This window comes from Ips typographus, linkage group LG8 (assembly GCF_016097725.1).
Source record: "Ips typographus isolate SLU linkage group LG8, UJ_Ityp_2.0, whole genome shotgun sequence".
Lineage (NCBI taxonomy): Eukaryota > Metazoa > Arthropoda > Insecta > Coleoptera > Curculionidae > Ips > Ips typographus.
Window position 1 is genome coordinate 2,972,681 of NC_138429.1, and position 15,733 is coordinate 2,988,413.

The 15,733-nt window shown below is 31.8% G+C and overlaps 1 protein-coding gene across 10 annotated transcripts in view; it reads left to right on the forward strand.

The window, feature by feature from the left end:
* Window positions 1–8,222, forward strand: part of Rbp6 (RNA-binding protein 6) — a 285,917-nt gene extending 277,695 nt beyond the window's left edge. For all 10 annotated transcript variants that reach the window (XM_081985294.1, XM_081985296.1, XM_081985295.1 and 7 more), the window contains one exon: window positions 22–8,222. Coding sequence is in view for 3 of the 10 variants with exons in the window: in XM_081985296.1 (XP_081841422.1) it covers window positions 22–63 (42 nt within the window). In the remaining 7 variants the exon portion in view is untranslated. The remainder of the gene's footprint in view (window positions 1–21) is intronic.
* The last annotated feature ends 7,511 nt before the right edge of the window (window positions 8,223–15,733 follow it).

Below are 15,733 nucleotides of genomic sequence, written 5' to 3' on the forward strand. Positions count from 1 at the left end.
AAGGTTTTCTGATTGTTCCAGGGCCCATTGATCCCAGCAGCTTTTACAAACGGCTACCACTGAGCTGCCCTTCGATTTCGGATATTTCCATTATTTTCCGACCCTAAATTTGGTCCTCATCGGCAGCTGCAGCTGTGATTACGTCATCACAACCAAATCTGCACTTGTACATTCACCTTTATATTATGTATATTAATAACATATTTAATACTTAGCACCCGCTGAGCGGTTACCACTTGTTGTTGTATATGTTTGGTGTTTGCGATTCGCGCTTTTCTGCCTGCCCGACCACTACCGACATATTCTAATTGTTTACTTCTTTGCCTATTATTATTTTATTAATTTTCAGTGGTAGATAGGAAATGACAGAAAAAAAAAATAGAAAATAATGTTGTAGGAGAGGTTTCGGTAGTGGCCGCCAGGGGCGGCATTAACCCCCCACCAAACACAAGCACTATTGGTTAACAATTACGTTTCTATAAATTACATATGATATATTACAGGGTATCTCTATAGGATACATTATCCTCACATATTATTATATTTAAGGACCAAACGGCTCTCGGATCATCTATTAATAACTTGAAACGGGACGCTTTGGTATTGTTTGTGGTTTTAGTTAGGTTTTAAGAGGTATCCTACACTCTTATTTGTTAATTTTTTTTTTGTTTCAATGTTATGAGCCTTTAATACCAAAGATTACACAAGTCTTACTTTCTAGTTCAGTACAAATACTTATACAAATGACTTCAAGATATCTGAAAGGCGCAGTTTCTATTCAGGTAAGTTTAAAATGCATTCGAACTGTCAATTAATCAGTTTATTAGTAACGAATCTTTCCGGATTAATTACAGGATTATACAATTTTGGTTACCTGTCTATTTCCTAGCTAGCTTTTATTAATCATTATTTCCTGTAAGGGGTAAATTAACTTTAAGTCTAGAGACTAGAGAAAAATTTGAAAATGAAAGTTAGCCTGAAGCTATCCAAAAAAAACTACAAAACTTGCCTTTCACTCTACCAGTAACACCTAGAAAGTAACTAGCAAAAAAAAACATAACTTTTGTGAAGATTGAGCAATAATGTTTATTTAATATACAAATTTGGTTCCTTACAAGTGGAAAACATTACAGACGATGATTTTGGCACATTTCTTGTGTTATTAGCTCGAACATTGATTTTTCAATGGTTCAGTAGTCTGGGGAGAATCTGAAAAAAAATATAAGGCGTCAAATCACAAGATTTTGCCGGCCAATTTATAGGTTTTGTAAAATTATTCCAAAGTTGGTCAATAGATAGATTATTTCTCGTTGTTGTTAATACCAAATTACTTGAACTCAGCCAATTCTCACAAAAAGAAATGCAATTTGGTAGTAATAGTAGAGTGCGGCAAAAAGGTACCAAAGGATTTTCAGGAATCTCTCTGACCATACTAGAAATTGGTTCCATTAAGACCTCAACTACGTTGGAACTAGACAGTTTTAAATATTTGCGTTTTGGTGGTACTAGTAGAGTGTGGCACAACGGTCCTACGGTACCAAGAGATTTTCAGAAAACTTCTTTGACAAAACTACAAAGTGGTTCCATTAAAAGTTCATTTCATACACTTTTAATTATCATGAACTACGTTTGAACTAGACAGTCTTAAATATTTGCGTTTTGGTGGTACTAGTAGAGTGTGGCAAAGAGGTTCTACGGTACCAGGAGATTTTCAGGCTTCCAGTAAACCTCTCTGACAAAGCTACCGTTTCCATTAAAATTTGAATTCATACACTTTTGAAACAGTTTTGACCATTTGCATTTTTGTGGTACTAGTAGAGTGTAGCAATCAGGTTCTATACTACCAGGGAGTTTTCAGCACGTCATTGAACCTGATAAAACTAAAAAACGGTTCCATTAAGGGTACTTTTTCTACTCTCTATAAAGGGTGATTACCTTAAACGTTTCTGGAAAACGATACAGGATAGACTTGAATGAACTTAATAATAAATTACCTTTTTCGTTTTGCAAAAATGTCACTAATTTTGACAAACTTAAGCTAAAATTTACATTTTCTACTAATCTCAGTGGGGTAATAACAAAAATGTTATTGGAAGTATGTTTGAGAGAAAGAAATTAGAAATCGATTATTAAAACTCAAAAAACTAGTAGAATTACGTTCAGAAGAAAGCTTTATTCAAAAATAATTAGAATTAAATAGCTGGTGGAAAGGTACAATAATATACAGGGTGTCTCATTTGAAATATCAAACTTGATACCATCCATCACCCTGTATATGTACTCTTTTAATAGTGTTATAAGGGTGAGACATATACAGTCAAGTTCAGGTTCACCTACAGAGTGTTACAGTTTTAAAATTGCTTTATTTTTTATTTATTAAGTTTTCGAGATATTTACGTAAATTTTGATCATTCTCTTACGGTTTAGCTTGTCCATTTTGATCTTCAGTAATTCTGTATTACAGTTTTGTACTGACTGTTGAGGGACTAAAAACTTAAAATAAATTGCTTAAAACAATTAGAAGTCATTTGTATATTTAATCGTATTTCGAACATTTACATAATAAACTCAAACATTAGGTGTGGGATCTTATCTTAAAAGTTGTTAATTATTTTCTCATATTTGTTATTCTAGTTGCAAGAGATATTTACTTTTAGTTATCGGGATTTAGTTTGACCGCGCAAAATTTTGTAAATATTTTATGATTATTATATATCGTTATACGAAATTGGGCCAGACAGATAAGTGCTAAAATTTTAATTAAAGAATCTCTTAAAATCTTGAAATTCATATTTTATATTAATCAAGGTTTTAACTAATTTTACTTATTAATAATCACCCTTACCGATATTTTAATAATCTTCACTTGGGAGTTAATAAGTTTTTGATTTTGCCAAAAATTCTAGCTTTCGCAGAAACAATGATAATAATAAATTGTTCTGTATGGCCCGTACAAATCTCTATGTAGCTTGTAGAGTTCAAAACCCTTATTGATATTTTCCCTAAAGTGTAAACCTTTAAACTTAGATCTGTCGCTATGTTAGACAAGACACGATCAATTTTAAAAGTATATTAATATATTAATGTTTCTCGTTATGACAATGTGAATAATATTCTATGAAAATATAACAATAATATCGGGCGATTTTTTTTTAATTTAATCGTTTTTGGCTACTAGTTACGATAGGTGTAGTGTCGCCCAAGGTAATTTCCAATTTTTTTTTATGGTTTTAGCCGGTTTAGGCGTGTTAATATGGACGTTTATCAAGTAGTTAAAACGTTTTTTTCTGACTGAATGGATTCATTACATTAATACTTCCTCAGTACAAACCACTACGATATGTGAACTTAAGTTAGGTTGGATGATTGCAACGGATAAGCATAGAGTGAACCCAAAAATATGGTAGATTTTCAAATTTAGCAATTATTACGAGTTAAGGTGGCGGGTAAACTTATTAGGGTACTAAAAATGGTGAAATTTTAATTATAGTTAAAGGGTCAGGATTTTTTTCTATCTTTTATTAAAATCCTCTATATGTCGCCAAAGGTTTTTGTACATTTTCCAGTACGAAACGCACTAATACAGCAATCTAGTTAGGTAAGCAATCCTAGACTAGAAAGATCAGTAATTAGACTATTATTTACAAAGCAAACCTAGAACAAATTAAATTAATCATTCAGTGGGATATTTAACAAACTTATTTACTTAGCTAGGATATATAAATTTAACGTTGCCAAATCTTAACGGTAGTTAAGTGTTTCGTTAACTGGAACATGTACAAAACACGGTTCACACCAAAGAAAGTGTAGTTAACTGAACAAAACTGTAATAATAGATGATAAACAGCGTTTCTATGAAATGCGCCCAACAAAGTTGTGACTTCGAGTTGTCCACTTGACGTAAATCACTCGAGTTAGACTATAGGTAAACCGATGAACAAAAATAATGACGTCAAAGCAAAAAAAATAACAATTTTTGTATTATTTAGATGGCTAGTTAGAACGTTTTTTATACTTAATACACGCGCAGATTGTAAGGTATATTCCGAAAATAATATTATTTTTTTAAAACCGAGGAAAGTGTATAATGTCAATTATTAATTGACCTTAATTTTAGATCATTAGCAGCAGGCCTCATTGTGAGAGGAGAGTTACGTAGAATTGACTCATGCTTTCTCAATCATTTTTATCATACAGTGGGGTGGTACGAATTCACTTCAAATTAACTTATGTGCAGCATTTGCGTAAATCACAGAGCTGATTGGTCAGAAAAGCAGTTTTCAGTTTGCTGCTTTTGACAAATTAATGATTTACCATCGAAAATTACGTGTTCTGTCATTTTTTACTGGATTTGTTTTCAAGCAACCTCACTGTATATATTATGTAATATGTAAAAGATTCCATTCCATTTATATACTCCACAGTATTATATAGTCTTGCGTCAATAGAACACTAGATCAGTAATAAAACTGATGATGGATCGCAGTGATGATTTCGATATGTCAGTAAGTAATTTTGATTTTATTACTTTATTTGGTTTTGCAGTAAATTTTTAAACTGGTTTTGATTAACTTTTCTTAGGTTTGTGACAATTTGTTGATATATTTACGTGTAAATCTTGTAAATATAACCTTTTTTTGTAAAAAAAGCAAAAGTTAGAAACTATCTTCACTTAGTTTAAATAAGGCAAAGCATAATTTTTAAAAAACTGGTTTATCATGTTTTTTTGGTTAAATGAAATTTTCAAATCGATCTAATAAAACGTTACACAATTTACATCTTTTAGGGTAAAAGTATCAACATCTGATTATCCAATTTTCGGACTGCTGCAACATGTGTCATGTCATACTTTGACACCTATCAAACCAACCACTGAGATCTTACAAAATTCGCGATTTTGTGTTTTTCTGTATTATCTTATTAGGTTAGTCAAAAGTCTCTGCTCTGCTAAAATGACTACTCAATAAAGTCCCTGAGTATCTCAAAGTGTGCATTTTATCAAAAATAATACAAAATTATAGTAAATCAAAAGCTACGTATAATGAAAACTTTACCTATAAAAAAAAACAAAATAGTAATCTGTAACACCAGTGAAAAATTAAGAGAGAGATAAGAATAGGGAATAATAAAAAAATCTGATTAAAATCTTGAGAGGAATTGTCAAATGTCGTTTTCACATTGACACATGTCACTCACATCTTTACTTAGAGCATTGGTTTGCAATAGTTAATTATACATGAGGAACTGTCAAATGACGTTTTTACGCTGTCACATGTCACTTACAAATTTTATTTCTATCTTTGTCTAGAGCACTGGTTTGCAATAGTTTTCCCTGTTAATATTACATACAGGGTGTCCCACCGGGAATTACCGGGCGGTCAATATTTCAAAAATTATAAAAATTAACTTTCTGAAATTTTCAAGGTTTGGTACCAATTTTACAGTCTTAAATGAAACACCCTGTATCTTATTATATTTTTAAATTCTGCCAACGATGTCAAGTATGTTTCATATGTATCAAAACCTACACCCATATTCAAGTGTTTTCGAGATATTGACGTTTAAAAAAATGATATTTTTAAAATTCAAAATTTGTATCTTAACTTTTTGAGATCTATCTAATGGTAAAATTTTTAAATTTAGCACAACTTTGCCATATAAGATTTGAATTAGATCATAGGAAACTAGGATAGAAACATGCAAGGTGTTTTGCTCTATTTTAATCTGTTTAAGAACTATGTACACTTCAAAATCTGTTTTTGCATGTCAATGTCTCGAAAACAGTTAGTCAGAATATATTTATAGGTTATGATGAAATTTTTTTTGTCAGTTTTCTATTATTGCACGTAAAAAAATTAAAAAAACTATTGGAAAGCAATATTCATAAGAACAAATCGATTAAAAATCGAAAAATTGGATCTTAAATTCGACGAACAAAATGACGTTTAAGTAAAATGCTTTTTCGATAAGTAATCGATTTATTTTTTCGATCACACTATTACTAACTTGACATAATTGAAACTCACTGCAGTACATCGGTTAAGATCTTTCGATATGTGATTTTTGAATTTTAACTATTTAGTCATTATATTTGGCTGTCGGTAAGCAAGGAGTAGATAGGTATTATAAATGTGACGACGACTAAAAGCCGATATATACATATAAATTAATGCAAATAAACACTGACCAAAGGTATATAAAAATGTCAATACTAATTGTCAATGAGGATAATATATTTCATTTTTCCCTTTGACTTGTAGACTAAGTTTTACCGGAATTAAATTCGCATTTAATCGCTTAATTCCCTCTGATTATATAATCCAGTTTTATCTAATAAATCTTGTTAAAAAGAAATTAATTCCGATGAAACAGTATATAGAGTTCAGTTTCGTAATTTATGTCAATAGAGAGCAATATGTAGTTAGTGGGAAAAGTTCTATATTCAGTTAAAAAGCTGTGTTATCTTTATTTAAGTAATAGGCGTAAGTTTAGCAAAAGACATAATAATATATCATAGATAGGTCGAATTGATTTTTTTCAAAGTTACGGGAAATATTTGAATTAAATTCACACACGTTAAAACCGCCTATAAAAGTCAAGTATTTCCTGCATTAACTTGAAATTGACGAGTTGTCTAAAGCCGAAAACAAACACACTTTCCATTATAAAACCAGGTGTAGTAGAAAGCTTGATTTAAAAAAAAAGACGTAAAATAACAACATATCAGCTGCAAAAAAAAACGCAAATAATTCGGCAATTAATGAGAAGAATCATCTCAAAAAGAGACCATTACAATGGCTGATAAAAGTTGAGTACTTAAGGCAGGAAAGTTTTTTGAAGTGATTCTTTATTTCGAAAAATGACACGTTTATTAAAAGTTAACATCTTTTAATAATCTAAATTTTTAATAATTTTAATATTAGAGGCTAGAACCTAAAGTATTTTAAATCGATATTTTCCATCAAAAAAAAATATATCTCGACAATATTAAACATTAGTTATTTTTAATTTTGTTTCATCAAAACTATATCGTGGGCCTTATACTATACATTGAAATTTAAATTGTGCTGTCCAATGGTTGATTTCCTATTTTTTTTTAGGCGTTTGGTTTATATCAATTTACGTGGGTTAGCGTAGATAGCAATAAATCTATCACAAATTCATCCGTCAGAAAGTCAATTTTAAATATAATACTCCTATTAGAATGTTTCTGTTCTCTTTTCTGATATAAACCAAACACTTTTGTAAGTATTAAGGGTGTCATGAAAATTAGACAAAACGCTGTTAAATGCGTTGTTTGTATTTTGTTAATTTTATATTATTACTTATTAATGTGTTGATTTTTCTTTAGGTATACCAAAAAGAGACGGTTATTTTATTGGATGTATACAAGTTGTATATATTGATATTATGATATAATAATAATTATTGATATATATATTATATACCCTTAATTTATAACAATTAATTATTAAAGTAGTTGATATAAAAATAATATATTGTGGTTCGGTGGTGCCACTTTGTGTATTACCACCTTTAATGTCCTTGTGTTTTTGCAAAACCCCTCAGTCCATTGTTTTTTTTTTCAGATTTTCACCATATTTCTTTCACAATCACAACAGGAACGGTAATTTAAGCTACACTAAGTTTTATAACGAGACCAGGACAAATTTACTGATATGGTGAAAATCGATATTAAATGTTTAAAAAAATAATTATTAATAATAAATTATTCATTGTATAGCCAACTAATGGCTTGTATATGCAATATCAAAGAGCAATAACCGTACTCCTTCTGTGGGCGCTTTTGACTTTTAAAATTAAGAATTATATTTAATATTAAGCAAGTTATTGTAAGTAATTTAAAAAATAAACGTATGATCATACAGTTTTACACTATATTACAAATGCGATTGATATACAGCTAAAGAAATTTTGTGAAAAAAGATGCTAAATAGATCCGATTGTACAGCTAGGAGTTGTAAATTAAGATACTTGTTGTTGAAGGTTGAACGATCAGCATTATGGTCGTTTCTTCTCGAGGAAACTCTGCGTCTTTTACGAGACGTTCATAATATAGAATGTATATCTTAAACCAGTGCGTTCTACAATGTAAATACATATTATTATTATTATTATTACAATTATAAGACAAGAGGTTCACAACGTGCCGTGTGTGTATGTGGGAATTAAAATATAATATGGACATTGTTCAGAAATAACTTGGTGTTTTATTTATTCTCTTACAATCCTGGTAAGCAATCTGTTGATTGTACTGTGGAATCACAAAGATTATACTCATTGGTTACCTAATGTGCAGAAAGTTATATTTTTCCGCATGATCCAGATCGGTTTAGAACACCACTTTACTTCCTGAACTGTTGAATCGCAACAAGTTTCTACGACCCCCTACAGAAAATAAAATGTTCTTCCCTCATTTGGGGAGAGACTGAAAGTAGTTTCCTCCTTAGTGCGGAAAAGTGTCACCAGTAAAAGTCACACTGTGTTTGTCACTTTCTTGACATAATGACTAACATCTTTAGTAACAACACCTCAATTTGTTCACGGGAGTAAAAGTTGTACTTTTCACCCTAGTTGCGCAAATAACTATTATCTACGACCCGTATGGAAAATTCAACTTTTCTCCCTCATTCTGGGATGAGAATGTCACGCTTACTTCCTACGCAGGGAAAGTTTTTTTTTTTTTTTTCTAAAATAAAACAGTTAATGGATAAACCAAGTCAAAATATTTAATGGCGGTAGAATAATCAGTCAAAAAACGGTAGATCAAAACAAATTGTTTTTAAAGTCTTGTGTCATTAGTGAGAGATATCACGTGGTTTTAAAGGATAATTTAGCTAGGCAGTCACGTGACCATTAGCAAAAATTATAAATAAAAACACAAAAACACTCTTTATATCGAATACTTCAAGAAAACGCTTCGAAATCCCGATTTTTGCAATTTTTGAGCATGGTTTGATAGTTTTGACGTTAGTGACAGTTGTCACGTGATTGTAGAACACTATTTAGCTAGACGATCACGTGACAATTGGCAAAATAGCTGTCATAATTCTCAGAAACACGTTTTATATCAAATACTGCAAGAAAACGTTTCTAAATCCTGATTTTTCCAGCTTTAGAGTATGGTTTGACAGTTTTGACGTTAGTGACAGTTGTCACGTGATTGTAGAATACTATTTAGCTAGACGGTCACGTGACAATTGGCAAAAAAGCTGTCATAATTCTCAGAAACACGTTTTATATCAAATACTGCAAGAAAACGTTTCTGGATCCTGATTTTTGCAGCTTTAGAGTATGGTTTGACAGTTTTGACGTTAGTGACAGTTGTCACGTAATTGTAGAACACTCTTTAGCTAGACGGTCACGTGACAATTGGCAAAATAGCTGTCATAATTCTCAGAAACACGTTTTATATCAAATACTGCAAGAAAACGTTTCTAAATCCTGATTTTTGCAGCTTTAGAGTATGGTTTGACAGTTTTGACGTTAGTGACAGTTGTCACGTGATTGTAGAACACTATTTAGCTAGACGGTCACGTGACAATTGGCAAAAAAGCTGTCATAATTCTCAGAAACACGTTTTATATCAAATACTGCAAGAAAACGTTTATAAATCCTGATTTTTGCAGCTTTAGAGTATGGTTTGACAGTTTTGACGTTAGTGACAGTTGTCACGTGATTTCAGAAGACTGTTTAGCTAGACTATAAAGTGACAATTGTCAAAACAAACTGTTAAATCTAAGAAAATCGTCTTGTTTCGAAAACTGTGTTAAAATGTAATTCTAGCAAATTCTAGTAAAATTTTGACAATAGTGACAGACATCACGTGGTTTTAGAGAATAATTTGGAGTAAGAAAATGACACCAACATAATGGCAATAACGTAATTAAAAACGATAGATTATATACAAAAAAACAGGAGAACGGTAGAAGAAATACAAAAACGGTAGACCTGGCAACATTGTGGATAACAGACACATTCTTCTGCTCTTCTTTTGAAATTCTTAAGCAATTAGCCGTCTCAATCAGTTCTACACAACTTTCTGCCCTTCTTTTGAAATCATTGGGCAATTAGCCAGTTCAACAATTTTAAATCTAAACTTACTACACTAGTAAAGACAGTAACTTGAAATGATTAAAAAACTTACCTGCTGATTGTGCGACTCAATATAATTTTTAATTTAGTTTTTATGTACAGTATTTAAAACTGTATGCAAAACAATAACGATTACATACACATCACTAAAAATGACATATTTGACTTGCATCTTGAATATAAATCTATTTAAGCCTCCTATACAAATCTCTTCGACTTTACGGGAAGTTCATCTAAAATCCTGAAAGCGTGGCACGTTTACGAATTTCCGGAAACTTCTTGAGCGGCCCGATACGACGCATCATTGACAGGGATTAGATAAGATAAGCCTCCCTAATTATGCATACGGTCGTGCTGATCATGCCTAATGGTTAGTCGTTCAACCAAATCGCAGTTTAAAATTATTTCTTAGACTACCTGAACATTTTAGTGTAAATTAGTAAGAGCCAATGCTAGAGTGCTATTTAGAGATAGTTTCCAAATAACTGAGTGCATTTGTAACTGTATAACAACACGTCTGATAGTTTACGTGATATTATTAAATGTACGACACTTTATCATCTAAATGTCAGGAGAAGGTATAATGCCTTAGGGGTGTCAAAGTGTAATTTAGTGAGCTGTCCCAATGAGCTTATTGTAAATTATCAACCAATATTTTTATTCTTTCTAGTCTGATAGACATTTATTTGTTCTTCTGTTCTTTTCTTGACCAATTAGCAACTACAAACAGTGCTGTCATTTAGGCAAATACTGCATATGAGGAGTTTTCATTAAAGTAAAACTCATCCAAAAACTTCCTTTAAATCTATTTTTTTTCCGGATCTAAACGTACGAATCTGAATTTAGGGAGTGCTCGATGCACGTACCCCGAAGGATTTTCCTCAATCAATTCCTGTCACTTCTCTATTCCGTTGGCATTACACAAAATTTAACGGTAGGAAACTGGTGTGGTTTAAACGAGTCTCTAGATATAAATGTCGCACTTGACTACCTCTCTGTGTACCTCCAGATGTAGGTGATACGCAAATTCCAGCTAGATAAATTGTCGAGATTGTTTGCTGCAAATGTTTGAGTTATCTTTTCTATTAACGGTTGATTGTGTGACATTTTAGAAATAGAAAATTTAATTAAGATAAAATGCGCTCGCTTCACTTCAACGCTGACAATCTACGAAAACATAAAGTTTCTATTCTTGCAGGAGGTGACAGAATGGCAAAATAAATCAGATATCTAGGTCGGTGCCTTTAAACTTTACTGAAGGTTCGCCCAGTAAATTTTCATTTAATTCATCATACATTTAAGATCCATTTTCTAATTTGCTCTTTCGCTCCTTTGGTGAAGAAATAATTAATTATTATCACAAGCAAAAGGCAGATACTGAAATTAATTTCTTTTGTCTCAACAATTTAGTATTAACTGAAACAGTTACGACCATCAAATCATGCACGAAAATATGTTAAGCCAACAATTTCTTGCCTTGTTGAAACACCTGAAAGGCACATTTCTCTCCCAGGCTTATTCTCCACTTAAGGTGATGCATTATTCTTCCAGTTCTGCAGACATTAAAGATAAAACATTATTTAGCAAGAAAGGAGAAAGGAACTGAATGCGAGAAGGCACGAAAATAAATGATTGCATCCGAACGCGGAGCATCATTTATATAATTTAAACTGAAAAATGGCGGACACAACAATCAGATGCAATACGTCGAGGAAGAGGAATTAATAACATATCTCAGGAAATAGGAGAGGGAGAGAGAGAAATCCCAAAGATGAAAATACATATACTGCGGTATAATTTCAGCTTAGTTGAAGCTTGTGATTTATAGGGGATGTTTTCAACATCTTCTCGCATTTATTGGAGAGAGAAAGTGGTATTTTTTTGTAAACAAACCTTGTTTTGCAGTTGACTTTCCACTAAACCAAATAAATTAAAAACTAAATATTCAAATGCTAAAAATTGCTTTTGAATATTTATCAAATGTCTGACTGTTCTACAGATTCTGTTTTAGTGTATGTTCATATTTTGAAATATCATCATTTGAATATTTAATCGACAGATGTGTTATAACAAAGGCTGTTATCAAATTATATCTTTGAAAGTATAAAATTTCATACTAAAACCTTATAATATTGCACGACAAATCCGCTTTTTGAAACGAATAACGCCAAAGTGTACTGAGCCGCACTTTGCTAAGGACTTTTTACGTGAAACGAAACTTTATCCGTTAAGTAGATGAATGCATTGAAAGAGGGAGATTTGCGGAATAAGCCAGTGTCGTTCAAGGGGATTGCAGCCAATGTCGTAATTCCAAGGAGTGCTGCTGAAAATATTGGCTGTTTGAAAGGAAGGGCCAAGTAAACATTTGAATTAGTTCTACAAGACTTTTTTAATTAAAATCCTAGAAACTTTAGTATAAAACAACACTTTAGTCATTTACAATCTACAAAACACAACACATTCGTCTTCTGGACATGAAAAGTACAAAGTACCGATTAACATTTTAGCAAAGAAAAAGGTTTTAATTTTCTTAAAAGGCTTTATACTTTAAGAGTAACTTTCCTTATAGTGCAAATAAAGCGCTACAAAACGGGTTTGCAAAGAAAAATACTGTAGCGCCAAAAGATTCATCTCCGTAATGAATTGCCTGGCGGCCATACTAAACGTGACCCCGTTAAACGAAATAAAAATGTCCAATTAGACGGTGCATGTAAATTTGAATCTGTCCTGAAAATGCTGCATTTGGTAAGCTTTTATGTTCGTAGTAAAAAATTTTCTAAAATAAAATATCAGGTTGCTTCATTGTAAAGCAGTGCATGTCCTCCCAAAAATGGCACTTCAATTCCGATAAAAATAAGTAGCCGTCCAACGTTGCGGGACATCCAAAAAGAATGTTATAAATAAGAATATACGACGTCCATTCAGGTATGAATAAAGAATGACACTTCGTCTCAGGTTGACCGGATATAACGTCCAGTATCCTTCGGTGTCCGCTCGGCCAATATTGCAAAATGGATCTACCTTCTTGACATTGATTTTTGTATCCCGCATCGCGGTTAAATTCATTTCAGTAGCGTCCGTATTTGCTGTAAATTTGATTTCTTTCCATTTTTGGAAATCACATTTTATTTACTCTTTTCCAGTTTTAACACCCTGTAGAACAACACGACCAGTGACGGACCTAGAAACATATCAAAGGAAGAGGCTTGTGTTATCAAAAGTATTGTTTGTATTATCTTTTTTACGATTTTGTTCTTCAAAAGCTTTCACCTAAAATATACATTCTTTCCACTAAATTTATGAAATGCCAATCCATTCTACCTTCCCTTTTTCATGATATTCCACTTTTTTGAGTTTGTAATCTTCACTTTTTTTTTCTTAATCCCTCTAAAAATTTTAGACGATTAGCCAGCTCAATCTTTTGAACACATTATTCTACTCTTCTCTCGAACATTTTTAGGCACTTAACCAGTTTAATCATTTCAACACATTCTTCTAATCTTATCTTCAAAGTTTTAGGCAACTATAGCCAGCACAATCGTTTAAACACAATCGCCAACTTTTCTCTTAAAAACGTTGGGCATCTAGCCAACACACATTTTGAGCAAATAACTATCAAGATCATTATTGCACATTCACATTACTCTTATTTTAAAAATTTTAGGCCAAGCCATCTCAATTACACCAACGTGATGTTTACTTAAATGTGCTTAAAACTGTCATTTTCTCACTGCAAGTAAGATTTCCAAGCGATTTTGCCTCTGACTGTCCTTTCAAACTGCGTTTCTGGCAGTTCAAATTTTGACACTTTTTTTTTTTGTTATTAGATAAAAAATTTAATGAGGATTCCGAAAATGTGCTTAAAACAGTCATTTTCTCACTCCAAGTGGGTTTAACAGACAATTTTGTCCCTGACTGTTCTTTCAAATTGTGTTTCTGGCAGCTCAAAGTTTGACACCAATTTTCTCCTTGATTTTACTTGATTTTGTATTGTGTGTTTTTTGTTATTAGATAGGAAATTTAATGAGGATTCCAAAAATGTGCTTAAAACAGTCATTTTCTCACTCCAAGTGAGTTTTAGGGACAATTTTGTCCCTGACTGTTCTTTCAAACTGTGTTTCTAGCAGCTCAAACTTTAACACCACTTTTCTCCATGACTTTACCTAATATTGTAGTGTTTTTTTATGTCAATAGTTAAGAAATTTAATGAGGATTCCAAAAATGTGCTTAAAACAGTCATTTTTTTATTACAAGTGGGTTTTACAGACAATTTTGTCTCTGACTGTCCTTTCAAACAGTGTTTCTGGCAGTTCAAATTTTGACACTAATTTTCTCCCTGACTTTACCTAATATTGTAGTGTTTTTTATGTCAATAGTTAAGAAATTTAATGAGGATTCCAAAAATGTGCTTAAAACAGTAATTTTTTCATTACAAGTGGGTTTTACAGACAATTTTGTCTCTGACTGTTCTTTCAAACTGTTTCTGGCAGTTCAAATTTTGACACTAATTTTCTCCTTAATTTTACCTAATTTTGTAGTGTTTTTTTATGCCATTAGATAATAAATTTAATGAGGATTCCAAAAATGTGCTTAAAATAGTCATTTTCTCACTACAAGTGGGTTTTAGAGACAATTTTGTCTCTCACTGTTCTTTCAAACTGTGTTTCTGACAGCTCAAACTTTGACACCACTTTTCTCCCTGACTTTACCTGATATTGTAGTGTTCTTTTTATGTCATTATATAAGAAATTTAATGAGGATTCCAAAAATGTGCTTAAAACAGTCATTCTCTCACTCCAAGTAGGTTTTTCAAGCGATTTTGTCCTTGACTGTTCTTTCAAACTGTGTTTCTGGCAGTTCAAATTTTGACACCATATTTCTTCCTGGCGTTACCGGATATTGTAGTGTTATTTATGTCATTAGATAGGAAATTTAATGAAAATTCCAAATATGTGTTTAAAACATTAATTTATACTCACTTCAAGTATACATACGTCAAAGTCAAATGATGATAACGTTTCGCCCCTTTGAACATTAACTCGAAAACGACTTAACTGAATGTCAAAATATTACATAGGTATTTTTGAAATCAGACAAATAAGATCTATCCAGTAATAATAAAAATATACAGAGTGTTCCATTAAAGATGATGTCTCCATTATGTATTTTTTTCACCTTTCCATGGCCGCTTGTATGCAAAACAACATACATAACCCTGTACAATTTTAGAATTGTCCAGACAATTTAAGTTTGTAATAATGTATTTTTGTTCAACAAACAGAATCACCAATAACAACTAAATTACGTATCCTGACATTTTCCACAAATAACTTGGTCTTCTTGCTTGTGAACAATAAATTTGTATTCTATCACTGAAGGTAAATATTTTATTGGCAATATAAATCAGGCTTTAACAGACCAAAAGGACTGAAACTTTCGAGTGGCTGCATTTGCTGATATGGTGTTTCTAGTGTTTGTGCTAAAGTTGCTGGCACTTGCATCTATAGAAAAATACCTGCAGCAGTTACAGCGACACTCTGAATTATCGCCACTCTCCCAGAGAATTTCTATTTTGCATATGATATTTTAGTCAGATTTACTGGTAGAATCGCTTCAA